This window comes from Apus apus, chromosome 7 (assembly GCF_020740795.1).
Source record: "Apus apus isolate bApuApu2 chromosome 7, bApuApu2.pri.cur, whole genome shotgun sequence".
Classification (NCBI taxonomy): domain Eukaryota; kingdom Metazoa; phylum Chordata; class Aves; order Apodiformes; family Apodidae; genus Apus; species Apus apus.
In genome coordinates, this window is record NC_067288.1 from 8,311,134 (window position 1) to 8,335,170 (window position 24,037).

Consider the following 24,037-nt stretch of genomic DNA (forward strand, 5'->3'; position numbering starts at 1 on the left):
TTCAACTTCAAGCTTAAGTTGGAGTTCTGTGGTAAGTATACAGTATACAGTAAGGTATTTTACTGAGGTTGAGTGATACCAAATTCAGTAAAATGTATACTATTTTAAACTTTTTTTAGAAGGTTTTAATTGCTAGTGGAAGTATAGAACTCATTAATCAGAGTGCTGTTTATTTGGACTATACCTTACAGAATCTTTACTACAGATATCTACTTTGTGGGGGAAAAGAAAGAGATATCTGCAAACAGTACTAGAAATACAAATTTACTGGAGCTGAGGTATCATTTAGAGATTAACCTTTAATACTCTCTGACATCCAGTTGATGTTTAAGAGTTGTGACTAGGTGAAATGATTGACAGGCCTGTGTGTTTTGGTAAATACTTTTGTGGAAGTTCACAAGCAATTATCAGAGATTGAGTTTATAAGTAATATTTTTGTAATTAATTGTACTTTGAATTCTTTACTTCCTTTATTTATACTCAGTAAATTATTTTGGCATGTGACAGCTCTGGCATGAGGGGTGAGGCCTCTATGGCTGATGGAAGAATATCACACACAGGTGAGTTAGAGGAATCCATGGACATTTAACTTTTGCATATATTTGTTTATCACTCAAATGAGATACGACATTTGGATGACAGTCTACCCCTCTACCCTTCACCTGTTTGAAAAACATCTATCTAAACATTATAGAAATTTCTAATGGAATACCAAGGAAGAAGAGAAAAATTATTATCTTTTTAAAATTCATTGTAAATGCACTAAAATCTATCTTCTTTTTAGATAATCTCATATCACATCCCTAGCTCTAACAAAGCCTCTGAGATATCCTTTAAATTTTCCATAAAGCTTTGCCTAATACGAAGACTGTGAGCATGTTAATTCCTGGTGCCTGGTGTCAGCTTCTGTTAGCAAGGCCAAAGTTGTATTAATATCTTTTTTAAGTCTGCACTTTCTGATTAGAGAAATATGAACTTTGCTAAACTTTACATCCTTAAATTACAATTGGAATATGAAACAGGCAATTAAAGTGAACAAATCACTTCAGAGGTATGCTGATCACAAATCAATACAGTTACAGGTACTAGCACAGACCACCCCAAACACCAAATTTCAGAAAAATAGTTTGCCAGCCTAATGCACCAGTCACTGAAAGATTTTTTTATTTTTTTATTTTTTTTTTTTTTTTAAGTCTGCATGTTAATGACAACTTCATCATTGAGCCAGGAATTGTGAGTGATAATAGTTTGCTGCCAGGCATTGAATTTAAATAGGGAAGTAATATCCTCAACATAATTAGTCAACCATTGTTACACATGGCATTCTATTTGCTACGGTCGAAAATGATACAACCTTTTCAAAGACGGAATGTGAGTATCAGGCTTTTCTTTTTACTGCAAACATATAACAGAGCATGTGAAATGTAATGCCTTGCTGTAATGCAAGAGATGGAAGACAAGAGATTTTTAAATCTTATTTTATATACCAAATTGCCCCTTAGGGGGCTCTTTACCTGCTTTTATTGAACTCCTCCCAAAAGCAAAGCAAAACCTAAGATTTCTTTTACGAATATGATGAAACAGTATTTCCAACCTGCAGAATCCGGTTGTATTCCAGATAAACTTTTATTTTAGCGTTTTATTTTACCGAATTTATTCTTGTCACCCCTGTTCTGAAGGTAACATGCATATCTTGCAAATGTAACATTTACTTACAAGCCTGTGATTCAGTAGAAGGTGTGTGTGTGTGTTTATAAATCAATGGAAGGTCTACTAGAGAACCCACATCCTAATAATCTGCATGCCTTCACATGCCTGTTGAGTTCACCTCTGTTGTTCCCTATGTCTTAATACCCAAAATCTTTTCTCTGGCTGTATTTTTTTCTGGGGATCTGACACTTTTGAAGACATTTATATCTCACTTGCATCTTGCACATATTAAAATATGGCAATTGATTTTTAGAAATGGGATATGACATTCTGTTTCTCTTATTCATTTCTTATTTGTCCTTGCTCTTTGGATAATCACTTCTAGATTTTCACCAAATACCCCTTTATTACATCATGGGATTCACATGACAATTACAGAACTATATTTTGTGGACCCCCATTCTGTCCTTATGTACATCAGTGTCACACGTAAAATCAAAGCAGGCTTTGCTAATTTAATTTTTAATTTTAGTAAGACTTCAAGTATTCTTTATAGTCATTCTGTGTTGTGCTGTGTTCCTGCCAAAGAACACAAACAAGATTGCATTTAGATTAACTTTGAGGAATTTTGTGTGTTGCTTTACACATGTTGGCAAGCCATAATTAGTTAATATTAGCAGTAGCTTTATTTTATTTATCTCCCACAAAATTCAACATATGACTGCTAAAGAAAGGATGCTTTGGAGATACAGGCTTTTAGAACTGTCTTTCCAAATGTTATATAACTCAAAAAAAAATCACTTTTTTCCTCCGTTCATAATGATAATTGGTCTTTGCTGCCAGAACAACCTCTGCTTGTCATGGTGTCTGGTAACATTATTACTGTATTACTAGATGTCATGATAAAGTGTTCTCCCAATGGCATAATCACAGTGCCTAATGTTTTGCAAAATATTGTGTATCCCTCACAGATATTCTTAATGCATCTTTAATGAAAAGTTGCACATATTATTCTAAGTATTAGCAACACTGGGTATATGAGAGACATTTTTACATCACATTAAACTTATTGGGGAAACTACTGGGAACCTGAGAGACATTTTGTCTCCTTTATGGGCAGGAGTTTCTTTTTTAATCTATTTTTACACTTTACTTAAATACGCATTTTTTGCTTAATTAATTTTCAGTACCTTCACGTAGCAAAATAAAAAAATATCATAAGAGAATGATCACAGATTATTCACAGGATAGAGGCTTGAACTTTCAGAATGGATAGTAATTTAATATCTAACTCCCACTAAGAATAAAAGTCTTGCAAGCCATGCTGAAAATTCTTCCTAGTGGCAATTAAAAATACTTATTTAAACAACACACTACTAGATTGTGAAATTACCATTGCGTTCATTGTCGAAGGATGATTTACCTGACCTATAATATAGAGTTAAATACCATAGGAAATATTAAAATAGTCATACAGCAATAAGAGAAAAAAAGATTGGTAAGTTTATTTTGTCTTTCAAATGTGTTAAAATTTAACTTTGCCCACCTTTATCTAAATTCAGTTTGGAAATACTGATTTCCAGGTTAATAAATTATCTGCAACCTATGCTAGAAAACCAGAAAATCTTTGACTTAATTTGAAGATATTGCAAGTACCTGAAGCCCTGACTCATCTGCTAGGGTGCAATAAAACAACAGGAATCTCTTAATTATATTGTTTGCTTCCCTAATATAGTATTTCTCTACATATTAAAAAAGAAGAGGATTTTACTTATTAATAATCTGGTGTTGATGCTCCATTTTACAGAGGCTTTGTGAAAGGCAGCTTTCTGAGCTACCACTCATTAATACTCATTAGCACTGATTAGTTTTTATTTTCAGAAGATGACAACTAAAAATTTATCTCTTACATTCAAAAGAGTTACGACTTTAAGACTTTGTTCCACAGTCCACACTAAATATGCCATTCAAATTATTGTTTAATTTCACTGGTATCTGTGTGTAGTTTTAAATGTTTCATTATTTCAGTTGCACAAATAATTCCCTGAATGTAGCATGGAAAGGATGCTGAGCTAATTATTTTTGAAATAACTAGACAGAAACATCTAAAAATATTAACAAAGGAAATATTATGTCACTAACAAATTAATAACTAACATAGCATGAAAATCAGTGTGTCATTATCTAGGTTTCCATAGAAACCATGTTTGATGGGTAACCAAAAAGACTTCTGATTTGGCTTCCATACATCTGCTTTTCCTATCATAAACATGATTTTTGTTCTGCCTTTCACAAACAACTAAGTAGTTTTTCAGTAGCATAAGTCCATATCCTGTAATCTTTAAGCACCACTCTTAAATAGCACTAATCAGACATAGGCTTTTTTAAGACCTGAATTCTTGAACTTAAAACATGTAAAAAAAATTCTTAAATGTATTATGACAAATACCACACTATCTGCCAAAGGAAAAAAAAAACCTACCCTAGAATAAATTTATATATGTTATTATTTTGGTGTTGTCACAATACCATAGTTGCATAAAAATAAGCAAGATAAATAATCCAAGAAATAAGTTGGGGTTTTATTACGTTTTGTCATTGTAATTTTTCATTAGATTTTCTCATCAAGCCCTCTCAAAGGCTTTGGTTTTAAGTACTAGTAATAGTTATGTAAGCAAGCGATACCCCGTGCTAGCAGAGGTGAAAAAGGTGTGGCCCATCACATAAGTCCGTATTCCATTAGAAACCACAGGAGTTTTATCTCAATTTGTGTTTCAATTAAATAATCCAGATTGACAGTTATTTGTGGCAACACTCTAGTTTCACTTGCTTCTTACACAGCAGATTTTAGCAAAGCTACCTTAGGAATTTTTGTACCTAAGATAAACTCTGTATGCAATATGGGTTTTCTCCTACCAAAGTTGATTAAAATGTTGTCCTTGTGTTCATGCACACAGTTTTTCCCAGAAAGCAATAGTTTAGATATATTCTAATTGAATGTATACATTACTTGTTTGCAAATAACAAATGCATATTTAAAGAAATATGACCTTCCAGAGGCAGTACAACCTTTTTATCGTTCCATCACTTAAGGAAGTGTCAAGATAGTGTCTGAAGTAGACCTCTATACTAATTGTATACACTCACAGGAAAACTACTAATACACGCTGCCTTAATTCCAGCAATTGAGAAGCAGGACAAGGGTACTGTGGATGGATCTGGAAGGTATTACATGTGCTACCTGGCCTACTTCTAGATCTATTTGTTTATATTTGGAGAACACTACATAGGAATATTTCAAAACAGAAAACAGAGACCTTTTGTTTGAAACAAGCAAGTTCTGACAGATCTGCTTTATTTCAGAGAAAGAAAAGCACTACTGCTATTGTTTTAATACTTTGTGGGATTATTGTAATAGTAAAATAGTTTATTTTGTTATTACTTACATTTACTTAGAGCTTTCAATTAATGTTCTGTCATATTCTGAGGTTTAAATTCTGCAATTCCTATTTAGTCTGTTAGAACCGAAGACTTCATGTGCTTTACCACTTTAGTTTCATTGAACTTGATCAAGCTAAATGGGAGAATTATAAATTAATTTTGTGCTATTCTTGGATTCAGAAAACCTCTCTAAATCATAAACGGAGATTGGGCCTGAGCACTGAGAGTGCTGTACAACAAAACAGTGCATTACAGAAAGAACTGTAGACCCAAACCCCTCCATTTTAGTCTACATTACATAATCCACAAACACTCTTCAAGTTCATCCTACTTAATGCTAGGCATCTTTTTTGAAGAACTGCCAGTGTTGGCTCCTGACAGAATCAACACAGAAGGGTGGAGAAACACAGACCTCCATGTGGTGATTGAGTTCCCTCCAGATCTTCATTGCCCTCTGAGTTCTCTGTCTCTACTTATTGATAATAGAGGGAACTGGAGCAGCGAGATGCCTTCTTTTCTCTAACATGCGATTAATCATTTTTTTGTTTGGTTGGGTTTTTTTCTTTAACACAGTGCTCCAAATCTGAAGGTCTTGATTTGTCTTGTTTGGACTAGATCATTGTCTGGATTTGATTTCATCCTGACAAGCAATTTATTCATACTGTTTCCTCCATATAAGAATTTTTACTCCGTAATTGACATTGAGGCTACAGGATTGACATACTGTGTTTCTTCCATAAATCAGTGTATGGAAACATTCTAATTTTCTGATGTTGAAAGCACTGAAGGGTAAAAAATTACAAGGTTGACCTCAGTGAGCTTTCAATGAGGAATAAGGAAAGTCTGTGTGGGCTTCATAGTCTTCAGTATGAAAAAATTAAATGCCCATCTTGAACAGTTTGTAGCCACCTTTTTCCCAAGCTAATCATTCTGCACCAGTGATACATGACTAACACTGATTATAAAAGCAAAATAAGTCTTAATAGATGATTCACTGTGTCACAGAAAAATGCATGAAGTAGTAATTCACTGTTATTTGGCTTCTTGTACAGTTTACAGAAGTAATTAGTATTTCATTTGACAAACAAGTGCAAACACCCATTAGCTAAATGACACAATATATACTTTTACTAGTTCTGTAACTTTCACTAGAATCCTATCACTAGAACTCGAGTTGAGAAAGACAACCAGTCAAATGGTTAGAAACGCAGTACTGTTGTCTACATAGTAGAAGAACAACTGAAAATGTATTGGACTTAGACATACCAATTTTTTTCCCTCCATTGTAAACCATTGGGAGACCAGGAGGTCCAGCCAGGTTCTTCCCCAGCATTCTGGGTGTGCTGAGGCACTTCTAAGTGACTGGGACTGGACAGTGCCTCCACATTTCAGAGCATAACTTCAGTTCTAGCTGGAGAGACAGATGGCAGAGGCACAATCCTGCTCACTGAACTTGCACCCATACAAAGATCAGACATAAATATCTTCTAATACAAGTATCCTCTTTCTGTGTAAACACATGAGCTTTCAGAAAAGATCCTATAATAAATATTCTGCAGCAAAATTGTACTTTCAGAATTCTCAGTCAGAACATGTCAGTTCCAATATGCTCGTACATATCCACCTATTTTGTACTCTGTACGGAGCTACAGGTTTGTTATTGCACAAGTAAAGAAAGCCTCTCTTTCACACCTCAGCGAAAACCTGCTTTTACATATGTTAAATATATACCCAAAATTCTGAAAATTTGTCTAAGGAACATATCTTTTAGATATGAACAAATCACTGGAAAGTAGTTGCTTACAGTAAAGTAGACTTACAAAAGGTTTTGGTCTCACTTAAAGCAGTAAGAAAGGACTTCTGCTACCATTTCCCAGTGCACCAGTCTAACTGAACTGGTGGAAAGAGGAGTCTTTCTGGGCTTCATAACATCTTGGACTTCTTATAAAAGGATATGATCCCTATACAAAGCTGTGTGCCACCTTTTTCTGTCTGTCTCATTAAAAAAACATGGTTTTGAACAGAAGCCTGCATTGCAAAATTATATTGACTTCAGAAGTTCTGAGAAGCCAAGGAACTAAGAAGTCCTGTGGTGTAGAATTTAATCGATACAGTGCCTGAAAGTCCTATCTCATTAACCTTAAGGGTCAGCAGGGAGGCACGGTGAGGGCAGTTATCAGTGGTGCCAAAAGCACATCATGAGCGTGTCCTCATGGTACTGAATACACTCCAAGGGGAAAGTACTCTTAAACTGTAAACACTGTATTTGAGCGACTAATCTAGGCATATGAATTTTGCATTACTGAAGCTGTGGTACTTTGTAGACCAAGGCAGTATCTCTAGCTATAACCAAAACATGCTTATGGAAATTGGTGCTAGCTCTGAATATTTTTCTGCTGTGCTCCATTACACATATGGGTAAGTCTAGTGCTGGCAGCCATATATATTTGGGGCAAATATAATTGTTTACTGCTTGCTGTTGCAGAAAATGTGAAAGATCAGCCTGATGAAAGCCATCCTTCAGTGGACAGATTCCAGAAACGGACGTTGCTCCTCCTTCAGCATGAAGAAACTCGTGTAGGCTCTAAATGATGTCTCTTAAATGAAACATTGTCTCAAATACACCATAGATGTCAGATAATCAAAGACATTAAGGTAATTTTTACTGTTTTATAGAGAATTTTGTAGATATTTTTAAAATAATCTGTGTAAGATAAAATCATACATAGATGGGTGAAAAAGTGCAAAAATGCTGTTATGTGTGTTCATGTAAGCAAAAGTAATAATTGCCTAAACAGAATTCCAGTCTTAGGCAAGGTGCAGATTCTTATACAACTGCTCTTAGTCATTCCAGAAGTGTTTCATTTCCTTAGTTATTGTGTTACTGGGTGTTTTCATCCTATTTAGCTTATTTTGTAGTGTAGCAGGGTCAATACTAGGTCAGTATATAATGATCTGGTATCTGCAGCTATTGAGACCAGACTTAATTACTGTAGGTGAGCTTGCCATTTGCTCCATGTTTTACTGTCCCTTATCAAAATGCCCAGTGGTGAGCATGATGTTCTTCTGCTTAGTTGCAGCTTTTATAACTTATTCAACCAGGGATCATCACAGTGAGGTCTTAGGAAACATTCTTGTTGCTAGCTCACTTCACTAAGAACTGGATACATATTTTTTTAGTAGTGCAGTAAAATATTGAAGTTACTAACAAAACTGAAGGCATATTTACTGAAAAGCGCTTTGTATTGTAAGAAGTTAAAAAGCAAAATTAGATCCAATTAAAAATGTCCAAGTGCTACAGTGATAGAATTTTATGCATTCTGGCTCAAGTATTGTAGTCCTTATTAATATACAATTTCCTCTTAAAGGGCCATAATATTAAATAGGAAATCTAGTCTCACAAAAATTCATTCCTGTTTAGAACTGGCAGCATTTGTCATTATGCCACTGTGTGGCCATAAGACAAAGGGTAAAATTGGACCATTCATTTAGCCACTGGCTAGAACAAACTCCTCTGCTTGAAGAAAGGACAGAGAAAGACAAGACTGGAAAATGCCATGCGATATTTTACACTGTTATTAGGAAAAGGGTTAAGCAGCACATAACAGTGGCTATCAGAAAAATGAGCTACAGAAATAAAGCAAGAGAAAATCAAATCACTGTCTCCAAAACGACAGACCAAACTTTATCAGTGTGTGGACCCAAAGGCACCCTGTCTGGAAAAACAAATACAGGTGATTTAGCCTTTCCACACTGAATCATCATCTCTGTTCATTGCCCCCTTGTAAACCATCTTGTAATACACACTTCCTCTACTTTTTTTTTTTCCATATATGATACCACTTCTCAGGCACTACTGCTGAGAAAATTCTGTATGTTAAGTGAGCCCCCAAGCTACATTATAACTACTATGCATCGTGGGTGAGACCAGACTCATGTAGTCTACTTTATCTGTCTTCAGACCTCATCAACAGCAGATCCCTAAGGTATAGTATAAAAATGGAGCAGTCAAGTGGTGTATCCTGTGGACCTTTTCCTCCAATAATCTGCAGCTGACAAATTTCATTACCAAAGTATGTTCATATTCAATGCTCTTAACAGATTTTATTCCATGGTTCCCAGACTCCTGTAAATTTAAGTTTTCAAGGTCTTGCAGCAAAAAGTTCTTCAGAGTAACACATTTTGGTTGTTAGAACCTACCATCTGCTACTTTCTGTAATTTAGATTAATAAAATTTAAACTTCATGTGATCTAGATTATTTACACTGTTCCCTGTACTCCTTATGGGAACCTGACTTAGTCATCACAGTGATAAGTCAAAGATCTTGCAGTTTTCTCTATCTGTCTTACCAGTCAGAGGAAGGTGGCTTCAGTATAGTTACTTCTCTGTTGGTATTGTTCAAATCTGACTGACTTTTCTGCTGAGATTGCACTCATGGTACATATGTAAATTTGCCCCCACTCCTTTCCCCTCTACTTTTGCATCATCTGTTTCCTTCCCTCTCGGGAGAATGATTCCCTTTCCCATACATGCACATTCTGTTTCCAAACCCAGTGTTATCAGGACCCCTGTGGTACCAGGTGCTACTTTCACTGCAAGTATATTGCTCTTCTTATTTCACTGCATATTTTCACAATACCTGTTTTATCACCATATAGTAAAGAAAGAAAAGCCAGTGTATTTAATAACAACAAAGGGGTTTTGGCCACTTACCAGGTGAAGATAAGACATAGTAAGGTAGATATTAAAATGAGGACTTGGTTAAACATTGCAGACTGTGTGCGTTGGATGGCTCTATGAAGATCATTCTATATTAATGGAAAATAGGTGTTATTTTTGGTTTTAAATTAGTAAAGCATGAGCTGATTCTGTATAGGTATTACACAGTGCCCTCATGAAATGCAGTCATCAAGTGCACTTAGGATTTGCTGATCATACATAAGGGTGCAAAAGAGCCAGCTGTGATTCTGTGATTATTTAACTAGTTCTTTGTTCCTCCTGGCACAATTCTGATACTATTGCAAGCTGCCTTAAGGTCTGTCTGCTCATGTCTAGCTTACAAATTACAAGCTTCAAGGACCAATTAAGGCCTAGCAGTTGAGTTCCCTGTAATTGTGTATGAATGAGAGTAGCAAAAGAACCAGTTGTTCCAGCTTTCCCTTATTGGCACAGTAACAATTTGTACTAATTGAGATTTCACTTGATGTCTTTTTTTATTCTCATTTTGATGCTGGTAGCTGTTTAGCAATGCTTGACCATTTGTATAATCTAAAAACAGGTCCGGTTAGCTTCCTATTAAAGTTGGACAGTGGACTGTGCTGCCAAGTTCCCACTAAAGACAATATGCTAAAACAAAAGAAACCCTAAAATAGTTATTTCTTTTGTCATACTTACAATCATATTCTCTAAAGCATGCTTTGCCAGCCAACAATTTAAAAATACAGGAATAAACAGGTTTCTTAGGACTGGCCAGAAAATCTGAAAGAAAAATTAACAAATTTATGAAAAGCTTTTATATTCAGGAAGAGAGTTTTCTATTCAAGCAGCAACAAAACACTTGAGAAAAATACTTATTAATAATGTGTTTCTAGTGTGGGGTATGGCTTTAAATAACACTTTTTCTTCCTTTGTGATGAACTGTATGCAAGATAATTTGATAAAATAAAAACAGTCAGTTTTCAGTGCAAACACCAGAGATTCTTAGATTTTTGTATCTACTTGGTTTATTTTGTTGATTGTGCTATTGTTAGAGTTTTAGTTTTGTTTGTCCACTATCAGGGAGGAAGGGGAAAGTGACCTGTATTATTAGTTCATTCAAGTAGCAAACTATCTTCTTGTTGTTGACAAATTTCTGTTCCCACAGGCACCAGTTTATCATCCACATAAGATTAAAATTTACTTCAATAAAAATTAAGAGTATTTGTGCAGCTGTGCAGTTGCAATGTGCAAATGTACTAATTCAAATATATTTACCGTGATGATGAAAGGGACAGCATTAATTACTTCCAAGAGAAAAGGTATTCTCAGAATTTGTTCCCAGATATTTCCCTTCAAAGAAAAGGAAAAAAAAAAAAAAAAACACACTATGTCACAGTAGGCTTAAATATTGTTCTGATGAGAAATGCATATGATATTCCAATGTCACATATGGAGTCTCTCCCACTAGCTGAACTTCAGGAAGATCATTTATCTCAGATTTAAAGACATGTCAAATGGAAATGTAGAATATAGGCCACTCTCGCCTATTTTTTCTACCGTTTATCATAATGTACCTCACAGGTAAAAATATATGCTTTTAAATCTGTATTTTTACTAGAGCAGTTCTCTGTTTCCATATGACCATATATTTACTTGCTATGACCTAGTTAGTAAGAGAGCAAAATTGAAGAATTCTAATTGCATTAACTAGTCAACTCATTCTCTTAAGCTAATGAAGAGCTTAATTAAATTAAGTTTTCCTTTTTTTTCAGAGAATTATATGCTCATGTTATCTTCTATTGCATTTTTAGGTACCTTGGAATCAAACACAGGCATTGTGTCTCTGCTTTTTCATTCTTGAAAGGTTAGCTTATTTTTATTTTTACATGCACAGTTACACACAGATATGGAGGTAAGGTTCCTGTCTTAGGCAATTTTTACTAATTAATCCTTTTAATAATTCTCATTTTTAAGTGACTCTTCATACAAGCAAAAGACTACCTGCTGGCAAGGTTTTATCTGCAACTATTCCTACTTTTTCTTCATAGAATCCTTCTTTAAATCGTTAAAATCTTGCATTACAATGCTTTAGCTTTTGAAATTGTCAGAAAAGTGGAGAGAAAGGCCAAGTTCAGCATAAGTGTTGCAGAGACACCTATCCAAAGGACATGCCCTTTGGATTTTACCATCAGCTCAACTGTTTTGATTACGCCTATGCACGGTGACTGCCCTATAGCCCGTACTAATGTTTGTTACGAATGATGAGCCACTCTGAACATCCTTCTGATAGAACTTCATGGCAAAATAAAACTCAAAAGAGGAATGCAAATATGTTGTATTTTCCAAACAAAAAATACCAGCTCATTTTTTCTTAAACTTGTTTCATTAGCCTCTGCATATTATTCAGAGGTCTGCATATTTATTTTTATTAATTCTAATCCTGCTATAAAGATACTAACTTATTAAGAAATAAGTATTAAAAAGAGGAATGAAATTAACTTAGAGAAATATAGCAGTATTTCATAGTCAGTTCTTCCTTCCTTTGCATTTGTCTTCTTTTATCTTTACTTCATATTTTCTCTTTCCCAGCAGTTTTGGAGAGATAAATAAGGAAGCCAACCAGGTGTTTAATATTTGAATTAGGACTACAAGATCAAATTCTGTATTTCTGCCACAAACATTTCAGTATATTTCACGAGTTTCTGGACTTTGACCTTACTTGATCTTGCTTACATGAAATGAGAGGGCTTCCCACACTGCAATGAAAGGTGGTGCTGATCCTCTAACCTGCTTACTGCTAGCTACAAGATGAGGATAATACTACTTCTTTTCCACATCTGAACAGTGACTGTGAATGATTAAATTTTGGGTTGAAAATTCATATATTTAAACAAGAAGGTAACCAAAATTCAGTGACTTACAGCTTTACTAACTGTATATCAAGACTTCATCATAGGTAACGCAATGACAGTGTAGCATATATCATGGCAATGATGACATGAATTTTAATTATATTTTCAGTTGCAATTAAATTTTATTTATTTTTTTTGTTAAAATAACCATCTGATATAATAAATGAAAATTAAATACAAGCTCCATAGCATATCAAATTATTTTTCTGTTTTTAACTTTTCATATCTGGAAGCCATTGTAGCTATGGGGCAGAGATTATTGTCTTCCATGTAATTGTGATTGGTGGGAGTTGGACATGTTTGAGTAAAACTTTAATATTTTGTATGATGAGCAGCACTGTGAATATAATTGTCATTATGAGACTGTAAGGTGAGGTTTTATTTGTAGCAATAATAAAATCAAAATAAAATCGTACTTTCCCAACTGACTCATTCCATGTTTTTGCTATGTTTTGCTATGCCATGTTTTTCCTCATTTTTCATGTTAAGAGCTTTCTTTTCTGCATTACAGAAATGTCCCATAATTTACTTCAGATGTGCTCCAGGTACTTAGTGATGCATTCAGCTGTAAGATTCTGGCTTCCACTTACAAATTCATCACATCTTCTGCAAAATTGCTTTTTGCAGTGAGAATGTATGGTGCTGATAAAAGCAGCTTAGACTGTCTGTGTGCCAGTGATATAGCAGGATTGCCAGATGTCTGTGATGAGTTTTGGAAATTAAATTTTCTCTTGTAGACAGCCTTCAGAATTCTGGCCAAGGGTAAGCCCTCATGTAATGGGTTAAGCTGTGAAAATGCAGATTGTAAACCATTCATTCTTGGATCCAGGTGACCAGCAGTGTTCCTCCCCATATAAAAGCATTCCAGTACTTTTATTCTTCCTTACATTACTCTTATTCCATTATGGGGAGTGGAAATGGAGCCATCACTAAATTGCCTCAACTTCTGTTGCAGATAGATGTAGTATATCAGGGTAGTAGAGCTTTACACCTGTGGCAGACTAGTTAGTAACTTCTCATGGGAGCTGACTTGCCAAGATTTCTCTCATTTTCTGTACTCGCTGAAATAGATGTAGACCACAAGCAGAATGGATAGGGATAAAATGCTGCCCAATAAATATGGGAACAGTATAAACCGTGATTGTTCTTTACTGTTTTGGAACTAGATGTGTTATTTTTTGTTTGTTTCTGCCTATAACTGATTTGCATTTGTAACCCCCAAAACCTAAATAGCATATGCTGCTTACAAGGATTAAGAATAATATTTTTTAGAGATGGATGAGAGAAGTATGTAGGTATCTATAATTAAAAAAAAAAAAAAAGTACTGTCTTGGCCTAGCTTTTTGGTGCCATTTTAGAGGTCTGAAACTTGAGTTATAGATACTGAGAAGCTACAGATTTAACATAAATGAGAATCATGTGCATTGCATTATGGATAGGCATAAAACTGTGTACTGAAAAAACATCCAAACGTTCAGGTGACTTATCAGAATGTGTTTTCAAACTACAATGTGCCAGTGAACAATGGAAATAGTGGAATGTCATTTCTGACTTCCATTCTGTTTATTCAATTATTATCAAATTATTGATAGAGTGGAATTATTATTCCACTCTGTTTATTAATTATTATCAAACATTACTGTTTGATCATACATCTTCAAACATGAACAGGACTGCTTGTGACAATATGCTGTCCTCTACATGTTGGTTTTCTCAACTTCCTGCTTGTACATCAGTGTGGACATAAATGCTGGCACTTGAATTTTATATTGAAACATGTAACTCTGTTACTTTTTGTGATTAATTATAACTGAAAGTAACTAAATGTACTTACAAAGTAACTACATATACTTACCTTGTAGCTTAGATAACTTAGCAACAGAGTTTCAAAGAGACTTATTAAAGCCACAGAAACCTTAAGTGAAATGATAGAATATGTGTATTAATACTGGCTTCTGAAGAATCTATGACATTAAGCATTGCAATGAAATGTAAAAGATAATAAAAATCGGCATTTCCATGAATCCTCTGAAACCATCTAAGCTAACAGGATTTAGCATGCACTTAAATACTGTTATCTTTCTGACTAAAGCACAGGCTGTGACTTCAGTCTCTTTGCTTTTTTACAAGTATAAAACTCCAGAGAGCCTGCAGGATGGCCTTTTCATGGTTTTTAGAAAGCTCCATACACAATCTGCTGGACTGTTTCTCAAGGTTACATTGTCTGTTCCTAAAGGGTATTGAGACCTTTTCACAAGACAGAGAAAGAGACAGGAGGAAGCTGCAGATAATGGACTAGATACTTTTCTGTAAGGATGTTATGAATGTGTGAAAGAATCAGCGCGCTTTTTTTTTTTTTTAATTTTGTCTAATTCTGAAAGTTGAAAACAGCAAAAAATTACACAGATTAATCATTATTTTAAAATTTAAACAAAATGGAGTGCAACTTAACCAGCCTTCACTTAGATTATATGTAGTTTGTGTATGTATTATGTAATTTAAAATACTTAAATAGTCAAATATTAAAATAGTAAAAAATTTACTTAAAACTTACTACTTAAAACTTACATAACCAAAAAACTTACTTCAATCCTTAGCATAGCCAATTGTACTTTAATGTATAATGTGGAAATACTCTGTCAAGATGACGTACAAATTTAGTAGGAGCCTGAAGTTAAACAAGCCTCAGGATTTCTGATTTTAAGCTTAATGCTCACCACTACTGAAAAACCAGAAGAGTGCACTACTTGCACTTACAATATTACATAGAATTTTACAAGACGCTATGAATTGGAAAATTATTAAAATGTGCAATCAAAATATTACATCAGTTTCTCCAAATAAGTATTACTGTTTTATATAAACTCAAGTTGTATCTCAAATACAAAACAAATCTTTGTTGGCAATTATTGCATCTAGCCCATTGTGAGTGCATGATACATGTGAATACACGTATGCACATAACACATAAATTCCTATGTTTATCAAATAAACTTACTAGAATAGAAACCGTAATCATAAGCAAATAAATCTCTCCATAATTTTAAATTAAATCAAATACAGTAGTCTGAATGTCTAGGTCAACTGTGCATACTTCAAGCAAGGAATTGTGTTTTCCATCAAGTACTTCCCTTAGTAAAGTTGTGTATTACACAGAGGCTCAGACCACTTTAATGGCTTTGCACTAAGCATGGTACAAGACTATAATGGATTCAACTGTTCTGGAAGCTTAAGGAATTATTAATAGAAAAACACATTTCCCAGGGAGAATTCCCACAGCACTGTTCACAAGTGAAAAATGAGCAGGCTTCAGGACACCGAGGATTGAACCACAAACTTCAGAAGATCTCCAGGACCCATAGAGCACTGATATAGTGCCTCTTTTGTGACATACTCCTGAACAGGCTTCTGTGTTATGAACTAGCTTTAGCTTTCCAGTTTATTTAACAGGAAAGCCCATGGAGCATGTCAAAGGGTCGTCATAAGCCATTATGAAATTTAAACTCATCATTAGAGCAGTGACTACTTGACTCAACAGAGCCTGATAATTCTAAGAGGAAATTCTACAATATTTTGTTATAAGCTTTAATACTTTATAAATACATGATAAACCCATATACATTCAAATCAGTTAGCTCAGATCAGCTTACCTTTATGCTTTACTTGTACTTGGTCAACAAGTAGATTTCTTTGTTTATACCAAGTTTTCCAAGTATCCTTTAACATCACTAAAATGCTATAAATCAGTATCATCTACAGTTATTAAATGGGAATAGTTAAATTGGCCATTTACATATTACCTGTAGTCCCCATAAAGGCAAGCTTCGATTCACCCAAATAATTGGAGACCTGTCCATTATAATAAGAAAACAAAAATGAAATTAATCAAAATCTGGTGTTTTGAACAAAATCAAGAGGAAAAAAATTGTGTATATGAATGGAAATTAGTAAAAAAAATTCTCAGTAATAAAAATTTTAACTCGGTAGTTATCTTCTGAGCATTGACATTGCTTGTATTTCTAATCCAGAGGCAATCATTGGGTTCCCATGGGAGTAATCACTCAGTGACACCAAAATCTTCACTTGCTTCAGTGGCTGCTAGTTCATCCCCTCTGATTCCAGAAAGAATAAATAATTTTGAGCTTTTGATTCTAGAGATGCAGAGGAATAACTACTTGTGGTAGGAAAAAGATCCATGACAATTCTTGTGTGTGAACTTTTTGCTATCTGTGTAATGATATAAATGCTATCCAACTCATAGGACTGGCCTATCTTGGAAAAATCTCATGTTGTCTTAGTATTTACTAAACTAAATTATAATAGGCATTTAATATAGTACTGCTGAAATCTGGCACACTCAATGGCACAACAGTTTACTGGTAGTCATTTGCTGCTAGTCATAATTGTTTTTTAAATGAGGGCATCCATTTTTTTTCAGCAAGGTAGAAGCATTTATGAAATTCAGATCTTAGAAGAGCATCCAGTCCAGCCGTTCATTATGCCATCAGAGAAACAATTAAAATATTAAAGGCAGTTCTGAATATTCCGGAACACATAAGGAATTGCTTGGGAGTTATGGAAATAATCACTATTGTGTATTAAAAAAATGTCACCATTCCAGATGGAAATGGATTTGTCTTCCTGTTTCCCTCCCCTTCCTACCATTATGTAGCATTATTTTTTTACTGTGAGAGTGACAGAGCACTGAACAGGCTGCCCAGAGAGGTTGTGGAGTCATTCAAAACCCACCTGGATGCGTTCCTGTGTGATGTACTCTAGGTGACCCTGCTCTGGCAGGGGGGTTGGACTAGATGATCTTTCAAGGTCCCTTCCAACCCCTATGATTCTATGATTCTATAATTCTATGACTTTAGATTTTATTTTTAAATTAGGAACTCACCAATCAATCGTTCCAGGGGTGTAGTTTTGATTGGAACAACTCCGGTTTAAGTCCTTACTGAGAGTTGTCATCCCATCCATCCAAAGTCCATTTTCATTAGCAAATGTATATGGGAACATGATCATAAAAACACATGGGAGGAGAGGGATATTAATTACATGATGAAGTGTACTACAAAATGCATGCAATAGTTAGAAACCCTAGGCAGTAGATCTAGACACTTAAAACAGTAAAATAACTTTTAGAAAGTAGTTCTGTATGTTTTCTATATCTGTAGATAAAGGACTATGAAGCATTTCACGTTACATTTTTTAAAGGTTTATTTTCTAACATGTTCCAATTTTAGAACAAAACAATAAATACACTTTTAAAAGCTGAACTAAATATACAATAAATATTGAATATCAAGAGATACTGGAAATCCTATCACATGGATAGGCTGGGACAGGAGAAGCACACCTGGGAAATTAAGCAGTGTGTAAGATGCAGGAAAAATCTTTGCATATGAATGCAAAAGTATTAAAGTATACCTGTGGTAGAAGTGCTGATGGTCTAATATGTTCTGCATACTCCGACATAACCTTGCAGTACAATACACCTATTTGGTCTCACTAGAGTTCTCATATCAAAACAGTATCAGCAGCTTCTTCATGCCAGAATGTATCATTAGCTGTAAAATTTCATGTCCCAGAGTTGCTGTGCTACTCTGCCTAAATTTCTAAGGATGGATTTTCTCTTCTCCACCACCATGAAAAATTTTGCAAAATCTTTACTGCTTGTTCCCTCCCTACACATTTCCTCTCCTGGAAGAGACATTCTGAGATACATCTGAAATAAAAAAATAGGGGTTTTTTGTGGTTCTTGGTTTTCCAGGGAGATTTTTTTCTGGCCCTTTTTTCGGATGTTCTAATTTCTTAAAATAAATTTTAACAGAAAAAATTCTCCTGCAAATCTTCTGTACTTCCCATTCACACATCCTTCTCTCATGGACTGCTGAGTAAAGCCTGTATTCTTTAACTCACTTTGCTTGGGTTTGGTTCTTGTAAAATACAGTATTTCTCCTCTGCACTACCTTTTAAATAGCATTACCCTTATTAGATTTAGCTGATTTTCAAATACTGAAATGAGAAGTCATACATTGTCCTTTGCCTAACATTGTGTGAAACATACTAGTTCTGTCAACCCAAGCTTAGTATTTTCATTTATGCTTTGTTTCTTTCAGTATTTAAGGCCATCAGTTGAGAGCAAGTAAGTTAATAATATGTGGTGCTTATTAGCATTTAGAATTGAGAATATTCAGTATATCCAGGATACAAATACAACTGAAGTACAGGATAGAATAAATTGTAATTTCTACTACAACTGATGGTTGGTTGTGTAACACAGGAAAACAAATAAAAATAAGCAGAGTACCCAATGACCCATATAGAATAGCATACTGACAATTGTCGTGTACATAGCTTATTATGAGTATAGAATATACTTTTGGTTTCCCTCTCTTCTAAATGTTTAGAGAAAGCAGAAGGCTAGAAAATAATAATCAATGTCATCTGCAGGAAAGCTCAGTTTCATGTATTTTACTGATTTTTTCTGCAATCTGGGGTTTTAAGTAAAATTATTTAAGTAAAACAGTATAATCCTAATATTGTTGCATAAACAGGCAACCAGATGAGTTGCTATTTTATTTTTGTATATATAAACATAAACATGCTATGTAGAATTTTTATGTAATAATGCAACAAAAAAATTAAATTTACACAACTATGTCTGATGCACAGTATCTGAGCAGGTAGCCAGGATTATTTTAGCAGTAAAGTGAAACTAAGAAAAAGTTGTTTTTGTTCCTACTTCCATTCACAATTTAAGACTGGCTTTATAAATCTTTCAAAACATGTAAAACATAAAATCAAATCCCTATTGACAGAATATAAAACAGTTATTCATTAAATTAATTTATTTCTTAGAAGTTAATGCTTTGCGAGTAGAAGTAAAAAAAAGAACACATTACCATCCAAGTCCTTGTGTAGGATCATCCAGGAGCACACGAACTATGTATAAAAAACAGCTCAGTAGCTTGAGAGAAAAATTGAATAATCGTATTCTCAGACCTAGTTTTAAAATAAAATAAAATACATTAATAAATTCAGGTTCTATAGAGTTTCCTCCACTTCTATGATAAAACTAAAAGGAATTAGAATATCCATGCTGCAACAGAGCAAAGGTTGGTCTATCCATTAACTTTTCCCTGATATGGGCAATTGGTGTGTCATACAGAACAGAAGAATAAACCTGTCAGATACACATACAACACAACTTTGCAGTTTCCAGAAAACTCTGGGTTAAGACAGTCTGTTTTAATGAAAAGAACTACCTAGCCATTTGTTTGAAAGCTGTTCTAGGCCATTCATCTTTCCTGATGCCATTCCTTGGGTCTTTTGTAGTTTTGCAAGTCCATTTTCTTGAAAGGGGAACCAGAACTAAATATGGTATTTGAGATAAAAGACACAGCAACATGAAGAAGGCATACTATAGGCAGAGGATGTAAAATGACAAATATTAAAATACTAATATCTGAAAGTCTTCATGCTGTAGCTTCTAATACAGAATAGATTAATTCTACCCCATCTTATAAAATACTTAACTGTAATTATTTAACACTGAAGCTGCATCATTATGTGTCCAAGAATCAGGACATCTGAAAGTCATGCTTAATGCACAACTGAACTCAATCAACCACTTGTTCTACAGTCCATGTGAATATTGAAATATTTGTATCTAAGAGTTTTAAGTGTTCATTCACTAATTAAGTTAAAACTGTTAGTTGACTAAGGTTAAGTGGAAGGAGGTCCCTTTAAGCATTACTTTTTTTCAGTCTTGTGAACTGAGTCCAGTTCTGCATGGCTGAACTCTTCAGTCTAAAGCAGAATACCACTGACTTGAGTCTTACACAGATGTGACTTCATTTGCATCTAGTCTTAATAAAGATAATATCTTTCATTGCAGATATATTAGCAGGTCTGCTGAACTAAATATAAATGTTTCTGTCATTTAAGATCTACAGCTTTATTATACATATGCAATGCTGTGTGCATACATCCCCTTTTAAGGAAATTATTATTATTATCTTATGGTATATTACATACATTTTGACTTTACTCAGTCCTAAGTTCAAAACACCTAAATCACTTTTTATACCTACTAGTTCCCCTCCCATTAAAATGCAATCTACAGCACAACAATCTACAACACAGAAAAATAGAAAACAGATTTTAAATATTCTACCATGCAATTGCTGAAAACAATCTTAATGTTTATTACACAACATTGCTTATTACTTTCAGCTGTGAAGTTGCAGTTATCACATGAGAACTGGATGGATTTTTACAGCATCTTGTCAACTGTAAGCTGGGGGTTAAAATCCTGTGGTCCAGACCATGAGAAGTCCCACAGCTGTTACTGGCAATTAGGCTTGTGATTCCTGCTGTCCTATCAAGAGTAATTAGCCACAGACTATTTATTCCTCAACAGGAGTGAAAGTTTTGAATTAGTAAATAGATGGAGAGGCTGTAGAAGGTGGGTAAGTAAGCATGTTGTCTTGCTATTATTTGACTAGGAAGAACTCTAGAACTTGGACAATGCTGTGGGTTTGTTTTGGTTTGGGGGGGTTTTTTTAGCTCTTTTTAACTGTTGCTGAAGGAAACATGGGTTGTTTGTCTGTACTCTTTTGTAGAAGTCTGCTGGACTATGAATGGTTGCCATAACAACTAGGCTTTTACAAGAGCAGCAGATAATACAAAAAGCCAATCAAAACCTAACAAACAAAAACCCAAGAAACTGTATACCCTGAACCAGCAAAAAAGCCTACCAAGCATTTTTTACTTACCAATTTTGTGTTGTCTAACTTTCTTGGATAAGTACAAAGTCTGTTGTTTGTGTCCTACACTGTTTCTAGCTCTGTAAAGTAAGTCTTGGTGTGAAACACTTCTGTGTTGAAAATGGCCTGGTTTCTGATCACAATTTGAAGTTATATTTGGTTTAAATGCCCAAAGAAAATCTTGCTTCTTTGATTAAGAACTCCATCAGTACAATAGAATCATGCTCCTGGTGCTGCCTTAAACTCTCAAATCTTGATCTTCAAAGATCTAGAACTACTTAGGTATTCAAATATTTAAGTTCTATAGATCTATTCTAGGCTATTCCTGAAAGTGCTTCAGGCTCTGGCTATCTCCTGAGGAATAGCTCTTTCCCCCAGAATATAAGGCAGTGTTTTCACATCAGATGTGCTTTCATCTAAGGGTTCTAATTAACATAGATATAGAGCACATATCACAGACTGGGTTATATATAAAATAAGACAGTAGGATAGATTTTTGTACGATGTGTGAATGGTTTGGGCATTACGTTATAAATATGGAAAAACAGACTTAAGTCTGATCTGTTTCAGAAGGTCATCTCTTCTAGTTCTGCATATCTCAGCCTTTAGAAATAGGATGTGCTGTCAGAGTGACTGTATTTTGTCACCTTTGTTAAAGCTTTAATAATTAATATAGGGCTACCAAATAAGTACATTCTCTGTTTGAAATCTTCTGTAGCCTCATAAGTTAGCAGTGTCACCTCTGAGTTAGAAGAAATGTATTTATTCCATCATAGAGAACCAGGATTTCAAGTATGGGAAGGAGGGGAGAAGTCTCTAAAGAAGTCATTTTAAATAGGTTTTCATTTGTTACTCTGTTATAAAGAAGGCATTTCATATTTCTGTTTGCTGCCTGACTATTTTTGTCCTCTATTTTACATGCTGTCAGCAGATCAACATAGTCTGCTTGACTTAATTTCTATTTTTCCATTCACAGCCAGATTGTTAAAGTAGCAGGGTCATTTGCACAGAATATCTTTGTTTTAGCACTAGTGCTTGACAGTTACACTCAACTACATCAATCATACACTGTTATCCAGTTATGTATTGTTTAATGAAACTCTAAATTTCACTGTGACCATGTAACCATGATGTTACATCATTTGTCTTCTTTAAAGAAGAAATTTGTAATAACAGTTCAAAATCTGTTTGTTTTGTGAAATAAATATGTTAAAAGTTAATGTTTCCTACCCAGATTGAACAAGTATTTATTATTTTTTTTTGTAGGCAATTTTAAGTACAGAGTGATACATTATACCTCACCAGTACTGAATCTGAGTTTCATCTTGTTTAATACATTCTTGGTATTTCCCTTAAAAGCATTTTTGGAGAGCAATTCTCAGATTTACAGATCCAATCTAAATCAAGGAGAAAGTGACAGAGACAGCAGCTTTTTTATTTTATTATCAACTTCCATTCATTATTCCTGTCTCATAAGTCTCTAACATTTTTGTTTTTTAGCAAAATCATGGCAGTAGCACCTAGCTTTAGGAGCTGGATCAAAATATACTGTTAATAATTAATATCCTGGTGATAGTTATCATTTATTCCTTCTCTGCTGAATTGAAACTTCACTTATTTTTCCCTTTGAGATTTATTTTAGGCTGTGATAATGCAGTGTGTGATCTTGGCAAGTACAAGCAAGTCATACCAATATGTCATCTTCTTCTCGCACTTTTTTTTTTTCTCCTTTTTTTTTTTTTCTTTGGGCGGGGGGACGTGTGGGGGTGTGTGCTGTGCTGGCTGACACCCTTGTAAAATGCTTTTCATGCATTGGTTGAGCTTGGTTAGACCTTTGCTTGCAGATGATTGAGTCAAAGCTAGGTTGACATTAGACACAGATGAAGGCTTGTTTTGTAAGTTTATAGAAATACTTCCAAAACTAGAACAATTAATGAAACAGTTTGTATTTAATGCTACCAGTCTGTATGTGATTTACAACAGTATTCTGCAAAAAATTCATATAAATTCTAGAGTTCACTGCTCTGGTTGACAAAATTATATATTACTCTCTGAAGTGTTAAATTCACCTGTTAAGTCTTAAGGATTAGCAAAAATTGTTTGATGAACACGTAGTTTGATTTTAGTTATACTATCTGAAAATTTGCTGGTACTACTGACAATTATTTTCTCAATGATAGCAGCTACATCTTTAGTATGTGATAGAAGGTTTTCAGTGCTCTCACTGAACGCCAACTCAGATCTAAAGGGCAATATCTTTATTCATCAACTCCCTGATACCTCTGGGCAACCAAATTCCTCAATTTCAATGAAGGATTGAATGAGTACACTTGAATGAGAGGCAGGTACTCTCTCAGCAGCAGGTTTTTGGAGACTATTTTAGCAGATTCTGGTTGGGAGTATTTTGACAAGAAACAAGATCTCCATAAGCAGAAGGAGTGTTTGATTGAACTTAATAATTCTGAACACTCTGGGCATTTTAATTATTTTTATTCAATCCTTTAAGAATTTTGCTGTATTTCCTGTTTGTTTCTCCTGAAAATTACTTTGTTTAGTGTCTA

General features: G+C 34.4%; 1 protein-coding gene and 1 long non-coding RNA gene across 7 annotated transcripts in view; one reads left to right on the forward strand and one right to left on the reverse strand.

The window, feature by feature from the left end:
* Window positions 1-24,037, reverse strand: part of KCNT2 (potassium sodium-activated channel subfamily T member 2) — a 120,901-nt gene that overhangs the window by 66,706 nt on the left and 30,158 nt on the right. For all 6 annotated transcript variants that reach the window (XM_051625444.1, XM_051625445.1, XM_051625441.1 and 3 more), the window contains exons 3-9: window positions 19,611-19,710; window positions 17,603-17,659; window positions 16,503-16,551; window positions 14,558-14,617; window positions 11,066-11,140; window positions 10,487-10,570; window positions 9,806-9,900 (exon numbers count right to left, since the gene is read on the reverse strand). In XM_051625444.1, the coding sequence (XP_051481404.1) occupies window positions 9,806-9,900; window positions 10,487-10,570; window positions 11,066-11,140; window positions 14,558-14,617; window positions 16,503-16,551; window positions 17,603-17,659; window positions 19,611-19,710 (520 nt within the window). The remainder of the gene's footprint in view (window positions 1-9,805; window positions 9,901-10,486; window positions 10,571-11,065; window positions 11,141-14,557; window positions 14,618-16,502; window positions 16,552-17,602; window positions 17,660-19,610; window positions 19,711-24,037) is intronic.
* LOC127387293 (uncharacterized) lies at window positions 7,414-13,117 on the forward strand. The gene is made up of 3 exons (XR_007890083.1): window positions 7,414-7,746; window positions 11,602-11,654; window positions 12,383-13,117. It is a non-coding gene; the product is annotated as an uncharacterized LOC127387293 (long non-coding RNA).